General features: G+C 44.3%; 1 protein-coding gene across 2 annotated transcripts; it reads right to left on the bottom strand.

Moving 5' to 3' along the window:
- Positions 1–306: 306 nt before the first annotated feature.
- Positions 307–20511, bottom strand: LOC115117688 (G-protein coupled receptor family C group 5 member C-like). 2 transcript variants are annotated; one of them, XM_029646182.2, is made up of 5 exons: positions 20181–20511; positions 7199–8276; positions 3566–3666; positions 2721–2840; positions 307–1555 (listed from the first exon to the last, which is right to left on the bottom strand). In XM_029646182.2, exons 2-5 carry the CDS (start codon positions 8259–8261, stop codon positions 1523–1525), a joined length of 1317 nt encoding a protein of 438 aa, XP_029502042.1. In that variant the 5' UTR covers positions 8262–8276; positions 20181–20511; the 3' UTR covers positions 307–1522. The 2 variants fall into 2 exon arrangements, with proteins under 2 accessions (XP_029502042.1, XP_029502041.1); XM_029646181.2 differs by having other exon boundaries at positions 2721–2843.
- Between the last annotated feature and the right edge of the window lie 4039 nt (positions 20512–24550).

The raw sequence follows: 24550 nt of genomic DNA on the forward strand, positions 1-24550 counted from the left end.
AGGTATTACCAGTATTAGGTATTACCAGTATTAGGTATTACCAGTATTAGGGTAAATACCAGTATTAGGTATTACCAGTATTAGGTATTACCAGTATTAGGTATTACCAGTATTAGGTATTACCAGTATTAGGGTAAATACCAGTATTAGGTATTACCAGTATTAGGTATTACCAGTATTAGGTATTAACAGTATTAGGTATTACCAGTATTAGGGTAAATACCAGTATTAGGTATTACCAGTATTAGGGTAAATACCAGTATTAGGTATAATATTGATTTATTATGACAGGTTCTCTGGACTGTATGTACTTCACCATTAAATGTTTATTTAGATTTTCATTTTTCTTTCAGACATCAATGGCTGTTGATACAGTATGTTCAACCAATCGATTCACTCACTGTTGCTTTACAACATCATATTAGATTGAACATTCAGGATTTCATTTACAGGTGTTGGCTCAAAACTGATTACAAGAAAAGTCATTACTGTAAATGTCTTAAATATCATATTTCCAAATTCATACAACAATTCATACAACAAGTGATTCCTTACATATGTAGTGAGAAGCCATTCATTGGCATGGCATTAACATTAGGTCATTCAACAATCTTTAGCCACAAATTGAAATAGCAATTTTAACTTTCTGGTAGTGATACCCATTCACAAGCCAGGCACTAAACATTGACATAATAATATCGACACTTACTTCAATTGAAAGCTCGAAAGTGCACGCTTTCTGTATGCTAAACCTATAAATGAGTGCATTAGTGTTAGGTAGGTAATCCCCCGTGACAGAAGAGACCTTTTCCAAGATTCCATGGAACCATAGAAGGTGTTCCAGGTATGGAATGTTCCACTGTTAAGGGGTCCACTTCTGAGAACACTGGGATGACAGGTTTATCCCATCACACCAGTTGCCCCCCTCGCTTGACTGATCCTGTTGTTGGCTGCACTTCCACGTGACTACTGTGTATGTGACTATTGTGTGTGTGTGTGTATGTATATCTATCTTTGTAGCCTAAATACACCCCCACATGCTAAGAGAGAGTGAGACTAGTATTCCATGCTGTTAGCTCACATTTCATCTGTCACAGTGTGTCCAGTGGAGAGCTCAGCTCATAGTCAGAGGTGACCTCTGCAAAAGGTATTGTTCTCTCCCAACGCCATGGGCCTGCTCTCCGTGGGTTGCTTTGACTTCTGTCAGACATACAGATGGGGCAGGGACTGGAACAGGGACAGGACAGACCTGTCCATCTATCGACAGAGGGTTAAGTCGTACACAGGACTGTCCAATCTTTAGGGGTTTTACAAAGGGCAAACTGTTCGTGTCGTTCACCTAAACGTCACCTCTGGAGTCTGATAGGCTGATAGGTCAGAGTTCAGGTAGGCCTCATTGTGATGGGTCCCGTTAAAACCATCTCATATCAAGGATGCAATGGACAACAGCAAAATAGAGTCAACATGAGGAAACTGTAGCAATAAATATGTCTTGAGGAGAGAGGTGTAAAGTAGTCTGTGTTCACCACTGGGATATCTTCTGCAGTCCATTCCCCTGAAAACAGAAAAAGATGGAGAGATATTGTTAAAAAAAACGATATAGACCTAATGTCATATAAATAGACATAGTGTAATGACAGTGCTAACGCAATATGCGTGTGGGGGAAAAATAACTGAACTGAAAGAAGGTCAAAGGAAAGGCCGTCAACACCGGGAAAAAGTCCGAAACCCACAGGAAGAACGAAGCGAAAGAGACGACTGATCCAAAGCAATAAGAGAAACAGATGGATGGACAAAAAACAACCTGTCACACCCCGACCATAGTTTGCTTTGTATGTTTCTATGTTTTGTTTGGTCAGGGTGTGATCTGAGTGGGCATTCTATGTTGTGTGTCTAGTTTGTCTGTTTCTGTGTTTGGCCTGATATGGTTCTCAATCAGAGGCAGGTGTTAGTCATTGTCTCTGATTGGGAACCATATTTAGGTAGCCTGTTTGGTGTTGGGTTTTGTGGGTCATTGTCTCTGACTGGGAACCATATTTAGGGAGCCTGTTTGGTGTTGGGTTTTGTGGGTCATTGTCTCTGATTGGGAACCATATTTAGGTAGCCTGTTTGGTGTTGGGTTTTGTGGGTGATTGTCTCCTGTGTCAGTGTTTGTTCCAAACGGGACTGTTTCTGGGTTTACACGGCTGTTGTTTTTGTAGTTTATTCATGTATATAGTTTTCTTATTAAAAACAAACATGAATTTCAACCACCCTGCATTTTGGTCCTCCTCTCCTTTGACGGAAGAATCCCGTTACACAACCACATATTTCCGAGGAATGTAGAGATAGAAACCGTCCAATAAGACAAGACGACAGTACAAGACCAGGAAGAAACTTAAGTGACAGGCTTGTCAAGGTGAAACTGAGACCGAGAAGGAATGCATTGTGATTGTGTGTGTTTACTGTATACAGTATCCACCTTTGTAGCCAAAATACCCCCCCCCCCCCCCCAATGCTAAGAGAGTGAGACGAGGACTGTATTTTCCACCATTCTCAGAGGAGAAGAGGAGAACGGACAGGGAGAGAGGTGAGGAGAATATGTCAGAGGACAGCGGGCACAAGTTCCAAATGGCACCCTATTCCCTATTTAGTGCACTACTTTTGTCCAGAGCTCTGGTCAGAAGTAGCACTACGAAGGGAATAGGGTGCCATTTTGGAACGCATCTATCTCCACCTACACTGTGGCCCTGCTGGGTCTGCGTGTCTGCTGTCTTGTCGGTGCGACCCGACAGGATACTGCCCCCGCTGTGGGCCACGGAGCTGTTGTTGGTGGAGGCTCGGGGGATGTGAGGCATTTCCTGCTGCGACCAGAGATACACAAGGAACACAACATGCTCATCATGATTCATACGAAAGAGAACGGAAGAATATTTAAACACAATGGATATTAATAAATATCCCTCTTTCTTTTAATGAAATAATCGAAAAACACAACAACAACAACAACCTGTGGCAGTGTGTGTGTGTGTCGCGCCCGTACGTGTGTGTGTGTGTGTCGCGCCCGTACGCGTGTGTGTGTGTGTGTCGCGCCCGTACGTGTGTGTGTGTGTGTCGCGCCCGTACGTGTGTGTGTGTGTGTGTGTCGCGCCCGTACGTGTGTGTGTGTGTGTGTATCGCGCCCGTACGTGTGTGTGTGTGTGTCGCGCCCGTACATGTGTGTGTGTGTGTCGCGCCCGTACGTGTGTGTGTGTGTGTGTGTGTCGCGCCCGTACGTGTGTGTGTGTGTGTGTATCGCGCCCGTACGTGTGTGTGTGTGTGTGTCGCGCCCGTACGTGTGTGTGTGTGTGTCGCGCCCGTACGTGTGTGTGTGTGTGTGTGTCGCGCCCGTACGTGTGTGTGTGTGTGTCGCGCCCGTACGTGTGTGTGTGTGTGTATCGCGCCCGTACGTGTGTGTGTGTGTGTGTGTCGCGCCCGTACATGTGTGTGTGTGTGTGTATCGCGCCCGTACGTGTGTGTGTGTGTGTGTCGCGCCCGTACATGTGTGTGTGTGTGCATGGACAAACAATTGATGGCCAGTACTCACATTCCCCATTCCCCTGCTGATGAGAGCCAGCTCAGTGGGCTGGTAGACAGAATGGTGGCTCTGACCACTATAGCCGCTGTATGGAGACACAACTTTGGGACCTGCGAGGGAAAATAACAAGAAAACATTCCACAACATTAGATCCCAATCACACACTGAATGTCTTTCAATGACATAGACTGACCCAGGTGAATCCAGGTGAAAGCAATTTTCCCTTATTGATGACACTTGTTAAATCCACTTCAAAATCAGTGTAGATGAAGGGGAGGAGACAGGTTGTAGAATGATTTTTAAGCCTTGAGACAATTGAGACATGGATTGTGTATGTCTGCCATTCAGAGGGTGAATGGACAAGACAAAATATTTAAGTGCCTTTGAACGGGGAATGTCAAGAACTGCAACGCTGCTGGGTTTTTCACACTCAACAGCTTCCCGTGTGTATCAACAATGGCCCACCACCCAAAGGACGTCCAGCCAACTGGACAAAACCGTGGGAAGCATTTGGGTCAACGTGGGCCAGCATCCCTGTCAACATGGGCCAGCATCCCTGTCAACATGGGCCAGCATCCCTGTCAACATGGGCCAGCATCCCTGTGGAACGCTTTCGACACGTGTAGAGTCCATGACCCGACGAACTGAGGCTGTTCTGAGGGCAAAAGGGGTTGCAACTCAATATTAGGAAGCTGTTCCTAATGTTTCGTACACTCAGTGTTTATGTCGGGACAATGGATACTTTCTTTATATCATCACGTTTTCAAATCCTAAATGTCAATCAAATCCACGTAGTCAGACATCCACGGGTGCATTCAAGCAGTATCCTCTGGGTATTCAGTGTTCCCAAGCAACCAGTCATAGTAGCTTGTTCTATTCAACCACCCCATGACAAGATCATAAACAACAGACGCAGGCGATACGTCTATTATCTCCGCTGTGCAGTCAAATGTGCAGTCCTCTATAAAGGTAGGATGGATAATGCTTGGTTAATGTGAGAGACATTTTAGTTTTCCCCCCAGGTGGAATTGCCTGGTCCTCCCTGTGAAATATCTGCCTACCATGACACTGTTGCCACACCTTGTTTGCTATTGAGACAGCGCGGTAACGCAAACACAAACAGTGATGTTGGGGCTGACGAGTGTGTGTTTGTGTGTGTATGTGTCAGTGTTTGTGTATGTATGGTATACTGGTTAGGTCACTGGTTGTCCTGGACATCTAAATCCCATTGAGTCACCTGGTAGACCTGTGGGAATGGAATATATGTGTGGGAGAGAGAGAGGATTTGGTTGGTTAAATGTTTAAATAAGTCCTCAGGATATACAAAGACAATGAAGGACTTTTTCTGGTTTCATAGCTCTTTGTCATCACGACAGATATCATCCTTCGGTTCTCAGTCTCTCCCAGAAAAGGTTGATTAGTTTTTAAAAACAAACATCATTTTCCTGTTAATATTTAATAATAGTTCAATATGAATATAAAATCTCCAAAAATGGAAGGGTTATTTTTTGTCAAAACATTCTCTGTTGTCACTTCATTATTAGTTTGCTATGGCAACTGATGTGTCAGAGGACAGAGAGCGGAGGGCTCATTATATTTTTGTTCCTTTTATTTGATCAAACATGATTCTCCACTCAGTATAAACTGACTAAACACTGTGTGTGTTCTGATACTGTATTGATATGTTCCCAGAACTTGGGCAACGTGCCGGAACATTGGTACATTGTGGGAGGCCAAAATCAAATCAAATCTAACCTGTCTGTCTAGAGACGAGTCACCTGGGTGCCAGCTGATCTCAACAGACCAGGACATACAGTAGGTTAACCTCAGTCAGGACAGAGCTGCTAACTCATGTGGCGCCATCCGCATTAACACGTGCTATTATCCCTCCCTCCCACTCTGACCTAAACCATTGCCGGCATCCCAAATGGCCCCCTATTCCCTATAAAGTGCACTACTTTTGACAAGTGCCTTTGGTCAATGGAGTGCCCTATATAGGAAACAGGGTGCCATTTGGTTGTGATGAGGTGAGGCCAGGGCAAGCCGAGGGCAGGTGGAGCAACATCAAAGAGATAGAGTGGGAGGGGAGGGGAGGGGAGAGGAGAGGAGAGGAGAGGAGAGGAGAGGAGAGGAGAGGAGAGGAGAGGAGAGGAGAGGAGACAAAGTGTCCTGTCTAGCTGTGCTGCAGCCTGCGAGATCAGATTCTGGTCGCCAATAGGATAAAAACCACATCAGCATATCAAATTCTTTAAGGTATGCAGATTGTACTGTATACTGGATGTGAAATTCAGTACTGTTTCAATGATATTCATTGAGCTTTTCTTGTCCATCTCGCAGTTTATTTTCAACTTACTGTTTTGGAAGATATTTTATTTCAGACTTGGGGGTCATTGAAAAAAAAGTACATTGGAATATGAACAAATAAACTGTAGAGTGTGCAGATTGTTACATGTAGACAACAATGTTATTTCATTCACGTGTCTGACTATACGTACGAAAGCCCCATACCCTCCTGAACCTGCTGACAAGCCCCATACCCTCCTGAACCTGCTGACAAGCCCCATACCCTCCTGAACCTGCTGACAAGCCCCATACCTTCCTGAACCTGCTGACAAGCCCCATACCCTCCTGAACCTGCTGACAAGCCCCATACCCTCCTGAACCTGCTGACAAGCCCCATACCCTCCTGAACCTGCTGACAAGCCCCATACCCCCCTGAACCTGCTGACAAGCCCCATACCCTCCTGAACCTGCTGGCAAGCCCCATGCCCTCCTGAACCTGCTGACAAGCCCCATACCCTCCTGAACCTGCTGACAAGCCCCATACCCTCCTGAACCTGCTGACAAGCCCCATACCCTCCTGAACCTGCTGACAAGCCCCATACCCTCCTGAACCTGCTGACAAGCCCCATACCTTCCTGAACCTGCTGACAAGCCCCATACCCTCCTGAACCTGCTGACAAGCTCCATACCTTCCTGAACCTGCTGACAAGCCCCATAGCCTCCTGAACCTGCTGACAAGCCCCATACCCTCCTGAACCTGCTGACAAGCCCCATACCTTCCTGAATCTGCTGACAAGCCCCATACCTTCCTGAACCTGCTGACAAGCCCCATACCCTCCTGAACCTGCTGACAAGCCCCATACCCTCCTGAACCTGCTGACAAGCCCCATACCCTCCTGAACCTGCTGACAAGCCCCATACCCTCCTGAACCTGCTGACAAGCCCCATACCCTCTTGAACCTGCTGAACCTCCCCTTTCTAATGGTTAAGTGTGTTAGATATATTAGATATTTTAGATGTATTAGATATATTAGATATATTAGATATATTAACTGTATGTAATGTGCCAGATATATTAGATATATTAGATATATTAGATATATTAACTGTATGTAATGTGCCAGATATATTAGATATATTTACTGTATGTAATGTGCTAGCAAGTGGAGAAAACATCCTGGTATCTAGTGAAGTGTACTTATTAGTGAAGCCAGGTCATTTATGTGGGTCACCAAGAGTGTGTGTGTGTGTGCTGTACAGTATATGTGTGTGTGTGTACACGTTACAGTATGTGTGTGTGTACGGTACAGTATGTGTGTGTGTATGTGTACGGTACTGTGTGTGTGTGTGGCTACATACCGAAGTTGGGCTCATCCATAGAGAAAGCCTTGTTCTCCATAAACATGCTCTGGGCTCCTTGCTCCCTCAGGATATTCTCATAGCCCACACCTCTGCTCAGGTCCTCTCCGATCCCTGGCACGCCCCCCTCCTCTTCCCCGGTCAGAGAGCATATCTCTGGGATGGTGTAGAGGATCAGGAACACCCAGGCGTTGCTGACGAGGGCGATGGCCAGGGTAGGGTCATCCCAGCTGGGTCTGCCGGTCCTCAGGTTCCCCCAGACGTACATGGTGATCCAGGCCACCCAGATGAACACAGAGAGGAGACCCGTGACGAGGATGAAGGCTCCCTCCTTGCGCCACTGTTTGTATTTCCCGCACAGGGTGGGTAAGGAAGCCACTATGACAGCTAGGAGAAGATTCAATACGTAGATCAGCGCCATGACAAAGTCCCGGTTGGCAATGTTACAAGGCACGTCTGTGGCTGTGCCAAGTGCTATCCCTGTAGCGTTGAGTACCATGAGAGGATATCGAACCACAGTGATGATCAGCCACTCCGTGTTGATGACCACCTCCACCAGCCAGAGTCCCAGGGCTCCCAGACACAGCACCGAGGCCCGGGGCCCCCGATCTCCCCTGCGGGCCAGGAGGTTCAGCTTCACACACTGCATGAGAAGACACGCGAAGCACCCGGCGAACAGCACCCCGAAGAGGAAGCGTCGCGAAGCACAGGTGGCGAAGTCCTTCCCTACGATGAAGGAGAAGGTGAGGCAGAAGAGGCCCAGGGTACTGATCAGGAAGCAGGCATGGAGGCCCACGGAGCACATCCTATTCTTTTCTGTGATGAAGGGCAGGCTGGCCAGGAGGACGATGAAGAGGACGATGGAGACCAGCACGCCGGCCGCCGCCAACGCTTCCAGCACGATGCCCCATACGGCACTGAGGTCACACAGGCTGTAGTACAGGGAGCCTACGTTGGAGCCACACCCACTTGGGGTCACACTGGCAGCCATCGAAACGGGGAAAGACCAGAGAGTGATGATGGTCGGGACTAGGAGATGAAGTCTCTGGAGTGTGTGGTCCATGTTGTTGGGCAGCACCTGTTGACACAGAGACAGAAGGAGAGACTCAGTAGGTTGGCATATGAGAAGGTTCTTAAGAGGGAGAAGAGAGAAACCAGGGTCGTTGTCATACATTAAAGAGTCATTCTTGAAACACCCAAGCAGGTAAATATGAGTCAAGAGCAAACAGAAAACCTTATCCTGTAATCAGGATGTAACGGCGTATACCCACTTTACACAAACAACAGATGGAAAGATTTGATTTCTGATTAAAATGGCTTAGATGTTAATTTTTACAACTTTGTTCTATGTAAAAATACCAGAGCCTATACCAGAGGTACCTGAGGTACCAGAGCCTATACCAGAGGTACCAGAGGTACCAGAGCCTATACCAGAGGTACCTGAGGTACCAGAGCCTATACCAGAGGTACCTGAGGTACCAGAGGTACCAGAGCCTATACCAGAGGTACCAGAGGTTCCAGAGCCTATACCAGAGGTACCAGAGGTACCAGAGCCTATACCAGAGGTACCATAGCCTATACCAGAGGTACCAGAGGTACCAGAGCCTATAACAGAGGTACCTGAGGTACCATAGCCTATACCAGTGGTATCAGAGCCTATACCAGAGGTACCAGAGCCTATACCAGAGGTACCAGAGGTACCAGAGCCTATACCAGAGGTACCAGAGCCTATACCAGAGCCTATACCAGAGGTACCAGAGCCTATACCAGAGGTACCAGAGCTATTTCTGAAGCTGGCATTTATCCAAGCCCTTTTTGAGAATCATTGATAAGACTTTAAAAACAAATATAGAGTGAGTCCACTGTGTGAGCATGATAACACTTAGGAATGTCAGTTGAGACACTCTTTTACGGTCAGAGGACACAGTATAGTACAGCACATACACACACACACACACACACACACACCATATAAATTCACTCACAAGACACCACACATACTATACACACAGTTGTGACGACCCTCCCACTCTGTCTGCCGTATTCTCTCTTTGTTCTTGTTTCCTTATTAGGATGCCGGTGGGCGGATTTGGGAGGGTCGTCAGCTACATGGGAAACACCTGGGCCAGGTGTCTCCCAGGATAAATAGACCTCTTCCACATTCATGGAAGAGACTCTCTCCATGCAGACACCTTTTGTAGATTGTGTTGTGGTTCTTGGTGGCCTTTTGTTTGTTTTGGCACCTTAAATCACCCTGCATTATCACATTCATGCATGCAAAACACTCACTTACATTACTGATTACACATTGTATATTATACTTAGTTACTTATTTAATAAATATATATTTTGCTACTCCTTATCTCCACGTTGTCTCCCTTTGTTACGGGCTTTGAGCCGGTTCGTGACATTATGGAGACTGAAGAGGACTAGGAGTATTACATGGTGTTGTTATGGAGACTGAAGGGGACCAGGAGTATTACATGGTGTTGTTATGGAGACTAAAGGGGACTAGGAGTATTACATGGTGTTGTTATGGAGACTGAAGGGGACTAGGAGTATTACATGGTGTTGTTATGGAGACTGAAGAGGACTAGGAGTATTACATGGTGTTGTTATGGAGACTAAAGGGGACTATGAGTATTACATGGTGTTGTTATGGAGACTGGTTACATTACAAAACATTTGGAACACCTTCTTAATATTGAGTTTCAACACCCCCCACCCCTCAATTGATCAGGGCATGGACTCTAAGAGGTGTGGAAAGCGTTCCACAGGGATGTTGACTCACAGTTGTGTCCAGTTGGCTAAATGTCCTTTGGGTGGTGGGCCACCTTCTTGATACACACGGGAAAGTGTTGAGGGTGAAAACTCCCAGCAACGTTGCCGTTTCTGACACTCAAACCTGTGTGCCTGGCACCTACTGCCATACCCCGTTCAATGGCACTTCAATCTTTTGTCTTGCCCATTCACACGTACACAAGCCATGGTTCAAGGCTTAATAAGGGAACACTAGTCATATTAATAATGTTTAAATAATGTTTACACACCACTTTACTCATCTCATATGAATATACTGTTTTCTATTCTACTGTATTTCAGTCAATGCCACTCTGACTTTGCTCGATCTAATCATTTATATATTTCTTAATTGTATTCTTTTACTTTTAGATGAGTGTGTATTGTTGTGAATTGTTTTTTAGATATTACTGCACTGTTGGAGTTAGGAACACAAGCATTTCGCAACACGCGCAATAACATCTGCTAAATATGTGTATGCGACTAATACAATTTGATTTGATCTATTTGGTTATGAAATGTCTGCTAGGTGTAATGTAATTTGACAGGGACAGAGAGAAATGGCATGGCACAGCATTCAAATAAGTCTGGTCTACTGTAGGGATGCTTATTTTCAAAAAAGTTGGCGGTTGTTTAGATGAGTTTGACAAACTCATCACAAGGGCAAATCTTGGTCTTAAAATAGAAGCTTTAAAAAGGCTCATGACACATCATCTCAAATTCAAGTTATAGTTGGAGCAATGCATGTACACTGAGTGAACAAAACATTAGGAACACGTGCTCTTTCCATGACATGGGCTGACCAGGTGAATCCAGGTGAAAGTTATGATCACCTATTTGATGACACTTTTAAATACACTTCAATCAGTGTAGATGAAGGGAAGGGGACAGGTTGAAGAAGGATGTTTAAAAAAGGATCAGGACCTGAAATGACCTACCCAAATCTAACTGCCCGTAGCCTAGGACCTAAAATGACATACCCAAATCTAACTGCCCGTAGCTCAGGACCTAAAATGACCTACCCAAATCTAACTGCCTGTAGCTCAGGACCTAAAATGACATACCCAAATCTAACTGCCCGTAGCTCAGGACCTAAAATGACATACCCAAATCTAACTGCCCGTAGCTCAGGACCTAAAATGATCTACCCAAATCTAACTGCCCGTAGCTCAGGACCTAAAATGACCTACCCAAATCTAACTGCCCGTAGCTCAGGACCTAAAATGACATACCCAAATCTAACTGCCCGTAGCTCAGGACCTAAAATGACATACCCAAATCTAACTGCCCGTAGCTCAGGACCTAAAATGACCTACCCAAATCTAACTGCCCGTAGCTCAGGACCTAAAATGACCTACCCAAATCTAACTGCCCATAGCTCAGGACCTAAAATGACATACCCAAATCTAACTGCCCGTAGCTCAGGACCTAAAATGACATACCCAAATCTAACTGCCCGTAGCTCAGGACCTAAAATGACCTACCCAAATCTAACTGCCCGTAGCTCAGGACCTAAAATGACCTACCCAAATCTAACTGCCCGTAGCTCAGGACCTAAAATGACATACCCAAATCTAACTGCCTGTAGCTCAGGACCTAAAATGACATACCCAAATCTAACTGCCCGTAGCTCAGGACCTAAAATGACATACCCAAATCTAACTGCCTGTAGCTCAGGACCTAAAATGACATACCCAAATCTAACTGCCCGTAGCTCAGGACCTAAAATGACATACCCAAATCTAACTGCCCGTAGCTCAGGACCTAAAATGACCTACCCAAATCTAACTGCCCGTAGCTCAGGACCTAAAATGACCTACCCAAATCTAACTGCATGTAGCTGAGGACCTAACATGACCTACCCAAATCTAACTGCCCGTAGCTCAGGACCTAAAATGACCTACCCAAATCTAACTGCCCGTAGCTCAGGACCTAAAATGACCTACCCAAATCTAACTGCCCGTAGCTCAGGACCTAAAATGACCTACCCAAATCTAACTGCCCGTAGCTCAGGACCGAAAATGACCTACCCAAATCTAACTGCCCGTAGCTCAGGACCTAAAATGACCTACCCAAATCTAACTGCCCGTAGCTCAGGACCTAAAATGACATACCCAAATCTAACTGCCTGTAGCTCAGGACCTAAAATGACATACCCAAATCTAACTGCCCGTAGCTCAGGACCTAAAATGACCTACCCAAATCTAACTGCCCGTAGCTCAGGACCTAAAATGACATACCCAAATCTAACTGCCTGTAGCTCAGGACCTAAAATGACCTACCCAAATCTAACTGCCCGTAGCTCAGGACCTAAAATGACCTACCCAAATCTAACTGCCCGTAGCTCAGGACCTAAAATGACATACCCAAATCTAACTGCCTGTAGCTCAGGACCTAAAATGACATACCCAAATCTAACTGCCCGTAGCTCAGGACCTAAAATGACATACCCAAATCTAACTGCCCGTAGCTCAGGACCTAAAATGACCTACCCAAATCTAACTGCCCGTAGCTCAGGACCTAAAATGACATACCCAAATCTAACTGCCCGTAGCTCAGGACCTAAAATGACCTACCCAAATCTAACTGCATGTAGCTCAGGACCTAAAATGACCTACCCAAATCTAACTGCCCGTAGCTCAGGACCTAAAATGACCTACCCAAATCTAACTGCCCGTAGCTCAGGACCTAAAATGACCTACCCAAATCTAACTGCCCGTAGCTCAGGACCTAAAATGACATACCCAAATCTAACTGCCTGTAGCTCAGGACCTAAAATGACCTACTCAAATCTAACTGCCCGTAGCTCAGGACCTAAAATGACCTACCCAAATCTAACTGCCTGTAGCTCAGGACCTAAAATGACATACCCAAATCTAACTGCCTGTAGCTCAGGACCTAAAATGACATACCCAAATCTAACTGCCCGTAGCTCAGGACCTAAAATGACATACCCAAATCTAACTGCCCGTAGCTCAGGACCTAAAATGACCTACCCAAATCTAACTGCCTGTAGCTCAGGACCTAAAATGACCTACCCAAATCTAACTGCCCGTAGCTCAGGACCTAAAATGACATACCCAAATCTAACTGCCCGTAGCTCAGGACCTAAAATGACCTACCCAAATCTAACTGCATGTAGCTCAGGACCTAAAATGACCTACCCAAATCTAACTGCCCGTAGCTCAGGACCTAAAATGACCTACCCAAATCTAACTGCCCGTAGCTCAGGACCTAAAATGACCTACCCAAATCTAACTGCCCGTAGCTCAGGACCTAAAATGACATACCCAAATCTAACTGCCTGTAGCTCAGGACCTAAAATGACCTACCCAAATCTAACTGCCCGTAGCTCAGGACCTAAAATGACCTACCCAAATCTAACTGCCTGTAGCTCAGGACCTAAAATGACATACCCAAATCTAACTGCCTGTAGCTCAGGACCTAAAATGACATACCCAAATCTAACTGCCCGTAGCTCAGGACCTAAAATGACATACCCAAATCTAACTGCCCGTAGCTCAGGACCTAAAATGACCTACCCAAATCTAACTGCCTGTAGCTCAGGACCTAAAATGACATACCCAAATCTAACTGCCCGTAGCTCAGGACCTAAAATGACATACCCAAATCTAACTGCCCGTAGCTCAGGACCTAAAATGACATACCCAAATCTAACTGCCCGTAGCTCAGGACCTAAAATGACCTACCCAAATCTAACTGCCCGTAGCTCAGGACCTAAAATGACCTACCCAAATCTAACTGCCCGTAGCTCAGGACCTAAAATGACATACCCAAATCTAACTGCCCGTAGCTCAGGACCTAAAATGACATACCCAAATCTAACTGCCCGTAGCTCAGGACCTAAAATGACATACCCAAATCTAACTGCCTGTAGCTCAGGACCTAAAATGACATACCCAAATCTAACTGCCTGTAGCTCAGGACCTAAAATGACATACCCAAATCTAACTGCCCGTAGCTCAGGACCTGAAGCAAGGATGTGCATATTCTTGATACCATTTGAAAGGAAACACTTTGAAGTTTGTGGAAATGTGAAATTAATGTAGGAGAATATAACACAGTAGATCTGGTGAAAGATAATACAAAGAAAAAAACGTTTTTTTTTTTTCATCATCTTTGAAATACAAGAGGAAGGTCACAATGTATTATTCCAGGTTAGACGCAATTTCGATTGTGGCCACTAGATGACAATAGTGTATGTGCAACGTGTTAGACTGATCCAATGAACCATTGCATTTCTGTTCAAAATGTTGTATCAAGTCTGCCTAAATACGCCAAATTTGTTAATTGATAAATGTTCAAGTTCATAACTGTGCACTCTCCTCAAACAATAGCATGGTATTATTTCACTGTAATAGCTACTGTAAATTGGACAGTGCAGTTAGATTAACAAGGATTTAAGCTTTCTGCCCATAGCAAATATGTCTATGTCCTGGGAAATGTTCTTGTTACTTACAACCTCATGCTAATCACATCGAATAGCATCGAATAGCCCCCGTGATATGCAACTGTTCAGGGAAGTCAGGAACCAATACACGCAGTCAGTCAGGAAAGCTAAGGCCAGCTTCTTCAGGCAGAAGTTTGCATCCTGTAGCTCCAACTCCAAAAAGTTCTGGGACACTGTGAAGTCCATGGAGAACAAGAGCACCTCCTCCCAGCTGCCCACTGCACTGAGGCTAGGTAACACGGTCTCCACCGATAAATCCATGATTATCGAAAACTTCAATAAGCACTTCTCAACGGCTGGCCATGCCTTCCGCCTGGCTACTCCAACCTCGGCCAACAGCTCCGCCCCCCCCCCGCAGCTCCTCGCCCAAGCCTCTCTAGGTTCTCCTTTACCCAAATCCAGATAGCAGATGTTCTGAAAGAGCTGCAAAACCTGGACCCGTACAAATCAGCTGGGCTTGACAATCTGGACCCTCTATTTCTGAAACTATCTGCCGCCATTGTCGCAACCCCTATTACCAGCCTGTTCAACTTCTCTTTCATATCGTCTGAGATCCCCAAGGATTGGAAAGCTGCCGCAGTCATCCCCCTCTTCAAAGGGGGAGACACCCTGGACCCAAACTGTTATAGACCTATATCCATCCTGCCCTGCCTATCTAAGGTCTTCGAAAGCCAAGTCAACAAACAGGTCACTGACCATCTCGAATCCCACCGTACCTTCTCCGCTGTGCAATCTGGTTTCCGAGCCGGTCACGGGTGCACCTCAGCCACACTCAAGGTACTAAACGATATCATAGCCGTACTGTGCAGCCGTCTTCATCGACCTCGCCAAGGCTTTCGACTCAATCACCATATTCTTATCGGCAGACTCAATAGCCTCGGTTTTTCGGATGACTGCCTTGCCTGGTTCACCAATTACTTTGCAGACAGAGTTCAGTGTGTCAAATCGGAGGGCATGCTGTCCGGTCCTCTGGCAGTCTCTATGGGGGTGCCACAGGGTTCAATTCTCGGGCCGACTCTTTTCTCTGTATATATCAATGATGTTGCTCTTGCTGCGGGCGATTCCCTGATCCACCTCTACGCAGACGACACCATTCTATATACTTTCGGCCCGTCATTGGACACTGTGCTATCTAACCTCCAAACGAGCTTCAATGCCATACAGCACTCCTTCCGTGGCCTCCAACTGCTCTTAAACGCGAGTAAAACCAAATGCATGCTTTTCAACCGATCGCTGCCTGCACCCGCATGCCCGACTAGCATCACCACCCTGGATGGTTCCGACCTTGAATATGTGGACATCTATAAGTACCTAGGTGTCTGGCTAGACTGCAAACTCTCCTTCCAGACTCACATCAAACATCTCCAATCGAAAATCAAATCAAGAGTCTGCTTTCTATTCCGCAACAAAGCCTCCTTCACTCACGCCGCCAAGCTTACCCTAGTAAAACTGACTATCCTACCGATCCTCGACTTCGGCGATGTCATCTACAAAATGGCTTCCAACACTCTACTCAGCAAACTGGATGCAGTCTATCACAGTGCCATCCGTTTTGTCACTAAAGCACCTTATACCACCCACCACTGCGACTTGTATGCTCTAGTCGGCTGGCCCTCGCTACATATTCGTCGCCAGACCCACTGGCTCCAGGTCATCTACAAGTCCATGCTAGGTAAAGCTCCGCCTTATCTCAGTTCACTGGTCACGATGGCAACACCCATCCGTAGCACGCGCTCCAGCAGGTGTATCTCACTGATCATCCCTAAAGCCAACACCTCATTTGGCCGCCTTTCGTTCCAGTACTCTGCTGCCTGTGACTGGAACGAACTGCAAAAATCGCTGAAGTTGGAGACTTTTATCTCCCTCACCAACTTCAAACATTAGCTATCCGAGCAGCTAACCGATCGCTGCAGCTGTACATAGTCTATTGGTAAATAGCCCACCCATTTTCACCTACCTCATTCCCATACTGTTTTTAAACTGTTTTTTATTTATTTACTTTTCTGCTCTTTTGCACACCAATATCTCTACCTGTACATGACCATCTGATCATTTATCACTCCAGTGTTAATCTGCAAAATTGTATTATTCGCCTACCTCCTCATGCCTTTTGCACACATTGTATATAGACTGCCCATTTTTTTCTACTGTGTTATTGACTTGTTAATTGTTTACTCCATGTGTAACTCTGTGTTGTCTGTTCACACTGCTATGCTTTATCTTGGCCAGGTCACAGTTGCAAATGAGAACTTGTTCTCAACTAGCCTACCTGGTTAAATAAAGGTGAAATAAATAAAATAAAAAACATTAGCCTACGTTAGCTCAACTGTCCCGCGAGGTGGGGGGGGATCATGTAGAGGTTAAAGTGGCCAGTAATTCCAAGTCTATGTATATAGGGCAGCAGCCTCTAAGGTGCAGGGTTGCGTAACCAAGTGGGAGCCAGCTCGTGATGGCTATTTAACAGTCGGATGGCCTTGAGATAGAAGCTGTTTTTCAGTCTCTCGGTCACAGCTTTGAGGCACCTGTAATGACCTCGCCTTCTGGATGATAGAGGGGTCAACAGGTCGTGGCTCGGGTGGTTGATGTCCTTGATGATCTTTTTGGCCTTCCTGTGACATTGGGTGCCATAAGTGTCCTGGAGGGCAGGTAGTTTGCCCCCGATGATGCGTTGGGCAGACCACACCACCCTCTGGAGAGACCTGCAGTTGCGGGTGGTGCAGTTGCCGTACCAGGTGGTGATACAGCCCGACAGGATGCTCTCAATTGCGCATCTGTAACAGCACCCCATCTCTGTAAGTTTGTGAGGATTTTAGGGGCCAAGCCAAATTTCTTCAGCCTCCTGAGGTTGAAAAGGCGCTGTTGCATCTCACTGTGTGTGGTGATGAATCATTTAAGATCATCAGTGATATGTACGCTGAGGAACTCGAAGCTTTCCACCTTCACTGTGGTCCCGTCGATGTGGATAGGGGGTGTGCTCCCTCTGCTGTTTCCTGAAGTTCACGATCAGCTCCTTTGTTTTGTTGACGTTGAGAGAGAGAGAGGTTATTTTCCTGGCACCACTCTCCCAGGGCCCTCACCTCCTCCCTTGATGGTGTTGTTGTGGTGGCAAATGCTGTTCAGTTTCCTGCCATGAAGCCACTGCTCAGCCGTAATAGAGACATCCTTCTTTCTGTATTTCCATGTGCCTTAATTCAATAACCCTCATGTAATACCATTTTCTTGGCAATTCTGCCAATAATGTAACTAAGTTTGTGTTGGGCACTAGGGAGTAAGTAGCAAAACAGGTAGTCAATTGTTTGTGGCGGGAGGAAGTATGGAGAGCCAATTGTTGAGATCTTATCACACATATAAACACGTATATAGGCATAGACACACACACACAGAAACTAAAAGAGAGAGTCAAGGTCTCGCTGGCATGCAGTAACCAAACAAAAACCCATGGATATGTTAACCAAGGGGTTCTCAATATATGTTAATCCAGGGGTTTCTCAATGTATGTTAACCCAGGGGTTTCTCAATGTATGTTAACCCAGGGGTTCTCAATGTATGTTAACCCAGGGGTTCTCAATATATGTTAACCCAGGGGTTCTCAATGTATGTTAACCCAGGGGTTCTCAATATATGTTAACCCAGGGGTTTCTCAATGTATGTTAACCCAGGGGTTTCTCAATATATGTTAACCCAGGGGTTCTCAATGTATGTTAACCCAGGGGTTCTCAATGTATGTTAACCCAGGGGTTTCTCAATATATGTTAACCCAGGGGTTTCTCAATGTATGTTAACCCAGGGGTTCTCAATATATGTTAATCCAGGGGTTTCTCAATGTATGTTAACCCAGGGGTTTCTCAATATATGTTAACCCAGGGGTTTCTCAATATATGTTAACCCAGGGGTTCTCAATGTATGTTAACCCAGGGGTTCTCAATGTATGTTAACCCAGGGGTTTCTCAATGTATGTTAACCCAGGGGTTTCTCAATGTATGTTAACCCAGGGGTTCTCAATGTATGTTAACCCAGGGGTTTCTCAATATATGTTAACCAAGGGGTTCTCAATGTATGTTAACCCAGGGGTTTCTCAATGTATGTTAACCCAGGGGTTTCTCAATGTATGTTAACCCAGGGGTTTCTCAATATATGTTAACCCAGGGGTTTCTCAATGTATGTTAACCCAGGGGTTCTCAATATATGTTAACCCAGGGGTTCTCAATGTATGTTAACCCAGGGGTTTCTCAATGTATGTTAACCCAGGGGTTCTCAATGTATGTTAACCCAGGGGTTTCTCAATGTATGTTAACCCAGGGGTTTCTCAATGTATGTTAACCCAGGGGTTCTCAATATATGTTAACCCAGGGGTTCTCAATATATGTTAACCCAGGGGTTCTCAATATATGTTAACCCAGGGGTTTCTCAATGTATGTTAACCCAGGGGTTCTCAATATATGTTAACCCAGGGGTTTCTCAATGTATGTTAACCCAGGGGTTTCTCAATGTATGTTAACCCAGGGGTTTCTCAATGTATGTTAACCCAGGGGTTTCTCAATATATGTTAACCCAGGGGTTTCTCAATGTATGTTAACCCAGGGGTTCTCAATATATGTTAATCCAGGGGTTTCTCAATGTATGTTAACCCAGGGGTTTCTCAATATATGTTAACCCAGGGGTTTCTCAATGTATGTTAACCCAGGGGTTTCTCAATGTATGTTAACCCAGGGGTTCTCAATATATGTTAACCCAGGGGGTTCTCAATATATGTTAACCCAGGGGTTCTCAATATATGAACCCAGGGGTTTCTCAATGTATGTTAACCCAGGGGTTCTCAATGTGTGGATACCGTCTTCGTTCTCGATTCTGGGTAAAACGTATCTTATGTCTGTGTCCAGTTGCAGGTGGTTCTACACAAAACCAGTGAAAACTCAGAAAGATTGAACGGGAAGCTCTGACAAATCACTCCACAGAATATCACTCTTTCAAACCAATTAAACCAAAAGTAAAATACCCACAAAAAATGAAACTTAAGAATGTGAAGCATAGAAATAGTGCACATAGAACAGATTTACCGAATGACAGATTTATAACTCACATTTCTATGTGAATATGGTGGGGTCACCCCAAAAGTTACATATTGCAGTTTAAATTTATGTTTTATTAGATGTTTTTTCTCAAATCGGGGTGGCAGGGTAGCCTAGTGGTTAGAGTGTTGGACTAGTAACTGGAAGGTTGGACTAGTAACTGGAAGGTTGCAAGTTCAAACCCCCCAGCTGACAAGGTACAAATCTGTCGTTCTGCCCCTGAACAGGCAGTTAACCCACTGTTCCTAGGCTGTCATAGAAAATAAGAATTCGTTCTTAACTGACTTGCCTAGTTAAATAAAGGTAAAAAATAATAAGAATTCCCTTCCTGCATAAGGAACCAGCACTACAGAATCGGGCAGAGTAAATAGAGTTGTATTTAGTTTCTGGCAGACTATTCCGTTTTTTTTTGCAAGCTGATTCCTAGCAACGCTAGTGTGTAAATAGCGTTGCTAAAAACAGATAAGCGGATCCCTGAGGCTCAATTATAGGCTTTTAACCAACTATTAAATATTTATATTTTTGGGAACACTTTTCAAAAAGTCATAGTCTATGTATTTGGAGTGTCACTATTAGACCGTGCGTAGTCGCTGTACCCCCACTACCTCTTTTCACTATGAAATGAATCTGTAGAGGACCTTACCTTCGGGTGTCTGATCAGTGTTTTGTTCTTGGTGGTCTTTGATAATGTCGCTATTCGTTCAACTGTTCTAAACCACAACGATAGAAAACGCGCTCAACATCGTCTCCAGGTAGCCTATCCAGTAGGTTAAAAGGTAATAGCTCTTTTGAAAATGTCGTGTATATTCCGTTTCTAGTTGTTTTTAAATTAGCCCTAATGACACTGCACTCACTGCTTTTAGTAAAATGTTGAAATATTGAAATCAGGGTTGGATCGCACAAAACTAGGCGACTAGTGCTGAAGTCCTGTGGCTGTGATGTGGACAGAGGAGCGATTGGTCCCTGGATAGCGACTGCCTCTCTCTCTCTCTCTCTCTCTCTCTCTCTCTCTCTCTCTCTCTCTCGCACACACACACACACACACACACGCCTTCTCTCTCTCTCTCTCTCTTGCGCGCGCGCGCACACACACACTATTTTGATGAATAGCCTACTAACAGGGTAGGGTTGGAGAACAGTTAGTGTTACTCTAAATGGAATAATACAAGTCACGTTTTGTCTTTTTAATTAAGCAGGGATGAAAGGTGTCTAGTTCGAATAATTAAATAGTTAATAGCACAGGAAGTAGCTCACAAGGTTTTGCGCGCCTCTAGTGCGCTCTCTGTCCCAGCTGCTCCATTTGACCGAGGTGAGTCAAATCTTTGCCATTGGGTCATCAAGACTAGAAATAGACCATTGTACATAAAGTAGTCGATATATTCGTGCCTCTCCTCAGATCATGTATAGTCTATGATGAAATATATAGACACCCCCAATGTGTCAATAGCCTAGCTGTGCATCTGCACACACACTGTTAAGAGAGAAATCTGTATTTCATCAGAGGAGGAATGAGGAGACACCTGGTGGCAGTGCAGCGCTTACCAGGCTACTAGTCCAACTGTTGATCACTTTGACATCAGAGACACCTGGTGGCAATGCAGCGCTTACCAGGCTACTAGTCCAACTGTTGATCACTTTGACATCAGAGACACAGGGTGGCAGTGCACTCAATGTAGGCTACTAGTTAATGTGTCACATGGGAGGCTACTAGTTAACATGTCACATGGGAGGCTACTAGTTAACGTGTCACATGGGAGGCTACTAGTTAACATGTCACACATGGAAGGCTACTAGTTAACATGTCGCATGGAAGGCTACTAGTTAACATGTCACACATGGAAGGCTACTAGTTAACGTGTCACACATGGAAGGCTACTAGTTAACATGTCACATGGAAGGCTACTAGTTAACATGTCACATGGAAGCCTACTAGTTAACATATCACACATGGAAGCCTACTAGTTAGCGTGTCACACATGGAAGCCTACTAGTTAACGTGTCACATGGAAGCCTACTAGTTAATGTGTCACACATGGAAGGCTACTAGTTAATGTGTCACACATGGAAGCCTACTAGTTAATGTGTTACACATGGAAGGCTACTAGTTAAAGTGACACACATGGAAGGCTACTAGTTAACGTGACACACATGGAAGGCTACTAGTTAATGTGTTACACATGGAAGGCTACTAGTTAACGTGACACACATGGAAGGCTACTAGTTAACGTGACACACATGGAATGCTACTAGTTAACGTGACACACATGGAAGGCTACTAGTTAACGTGTCACACATGGAATGCTACTAGTTAACGCAACACACATGGAAGCCTACTAGTTAACGTGTCACACATGGAAGGCTACTAGTTAACATGTCACACATGGAAGCCTACTAGTTAATGTGTTACACATGGAAGGCTACTAGTTAACATGTCACACATGGAAAGCTACTAGTTAACTTATCACACATGGAAGGCTACTAGTTAACGCAACACACATGGAAGGTTACTAGTTAACGCAACACACATGGAAGACTACTAGTTAACTTATCACATGTGGAAGACTACTAGTTAACTTATCACACATGGAACGCTACTAGTTAACTTATCACACATGGAACGCTACTAGTTAACTTATCACACATGTAAAGCTACTAGTTAACTTATCACACATGGACGGCTACTAGTTAACTTATCACACATGGAAGCCTACTAGTTAATGTGTTACACATGGAAGGCTACTAGTTAACATGTCACACATGGAAAGCTACTAGTTAACGTATCACACATGGAAGACTACTAGTTAATTTATCACACATGGACGGCTACTAGTTAACTTATCACACATGGAGGACTACTAGTTAACTTATCACACATGGAAGGCTACTAGTTAACTTATCACACATGGAATACTACTTGTTAACTTATCACACATGGAAGGCTACTAGTTAACGTATCACACATGGAAGACTACTAGTTAATTTATCACACATGGAAAGCTACTAGTTAACTTATCACATATGGGAGGCTACTAGTTAACTTATCACACATGGACGACTACTAGTTAACTTATCACACATGGAAGGCTACTAGTTAACTTGTCACACATGGAAGACTACTAGTTAACTTATCACACATGGAAGACTACTAGTTAACTTATCACACATGGAAAGCTATTGGCTTTTTTTCACCCATTGGCTTTTGATTGTGATAATACCATTAGTTTGGTCTCGCATCTAAAAAGTCAAAACACCTCTCCCATCTTGATGTGTGAAAAACACGTTTTTAAAACATCTGTTGTCTGATATTCTGCCTTGTCTCCATGCCCTGTCCACCAGTTTACGCCACAATGAAACACTAAAGGTGGCTGCTGAAAGACAAATTGAAGAATTATGTTTGATTCTGGTGTGGTTGTTGTTGCTGTTGCCCATGTGACAATGTCATTTCATCCAAAAATACATCACCTGGCAATACCTGATGTCAGTTGTGGGGCAGGTAAGCCTACAGTAAGTTTATGTATGTAACAAATGGGCAGGACTGGTGACAGACACCAATGGACATAGAGTTCTAGTCAACCTTTAGTAGTCAATCTTGCCTTTTTTGTGGTTTTCTATTTGACTTCCATAGTTGGTGTCTACAGTTGGCTATCATGTGAAACTGAATTTATACCTGTGAGTGTTGAAAGAAGTACTCGTTTAACCTGCTACCACCCGGTTACTCAACCCTACACCTTAGAGGCTGCTGCCCTATGTACATAGACATGGAATCACTGGCCAATTTAATAATGGAACACTGGTCACTTTAATAATGGAACACTAGTCACTTTAATAATGGAACACTGGTCACTTTAATAATGGAACACTGGTCACTTGAATAATGGAACACTGGTCACTTGAATAATGGAACACTGGTCACTTTAATAATGGAACACTGGTCACTTTAATAATGGAACACTGGTCACTTTAATAATGGAACACTAGTCACTTTAATAATGGAACACTGGTCACTTTAATAATGGAACACTGGTCACTTTAATAATGGAACACTGGTCACTTTAATAATGGAACACTAGTCACTTTAATAATGGAACACTGGTCACTTTAATAATGGAACACTGGTCACTTTAATAATGGAACACTGGTCACTTTAATAATGGAACACTGGTCACTTTAATAATGGAACACTGGTCACTTTAATAATGGAACACTGGTCACTCTAATAATGGAACACTGGTCACTTTAATAATGGAACACTAGTCACTTTAATAATGGAACACTGGTCACTTTAATAATGGAACACTGGTCACTTTAATAATGGAACACTGGTCACTTGAATAATGGAACACTGGTCACTTTAATAATGGAACACTGGTCACTTTAATAATGGAACACTAGTCACTTTAACAATGGAACACTGGTCACTTTAATAATGGAACACTGGTCACTTTAATAATGGAACACTGGTCAGTTTAATAATGGAACACTAGTCACTTTAATAATGGAACACTGGTCACTTTAATAATGGAACACTGGTCACTTTAATAATGGAACACTGGTCACTTTAATAATGGAACACTGGTCACTTTAATAATGGAACACTGGTCACTTTAATAATGGAACACTGGTCACTTTAATAATGGAACACTAGTCACTCTAATAATGGAACACTGGTCACTTTAATAATGGAACACTAGTCACTTTAATAATGGAACACTGGTCACTTTAATAATGGAACACTGGTCACTTTAATAATTGAACACTGGTCACTTGAATAATGGAACACTGGTCACTTGAATAATGGAACACTGGTCACTTGAATAATGGAACACTGGTCACTTTAATAATGGAACACTGGTCACTTTAATAATGGAACACTAGTCACTTTAACAATGGAACACTGGTCAGTTTAATAATGGAACACTAGTCACTTTAATAATGGAACACTGGTCACTTTAATAATGGAACACTGGTCACTTTAATAATGGAACACTGGTCACTTGAATAATGGAACACTGG

Source organism: Oncorhynchus nerka, linkage group LG16 (genome assembly GCF_034236695.1).
Source record: "Oncorhynchus nerka isolate Pitt River linkage group LG16, Oner_Uvic_2.0, whole genome shotgun sequence".
Classification (NCBI taxonomy): domain Eukaryota; kingdom Metazoa; phylum Chordata; class Actinopteri; order Salmoniformes; family Salmonidae; genus Oncorhynchus; species Oncorhynchus nerka.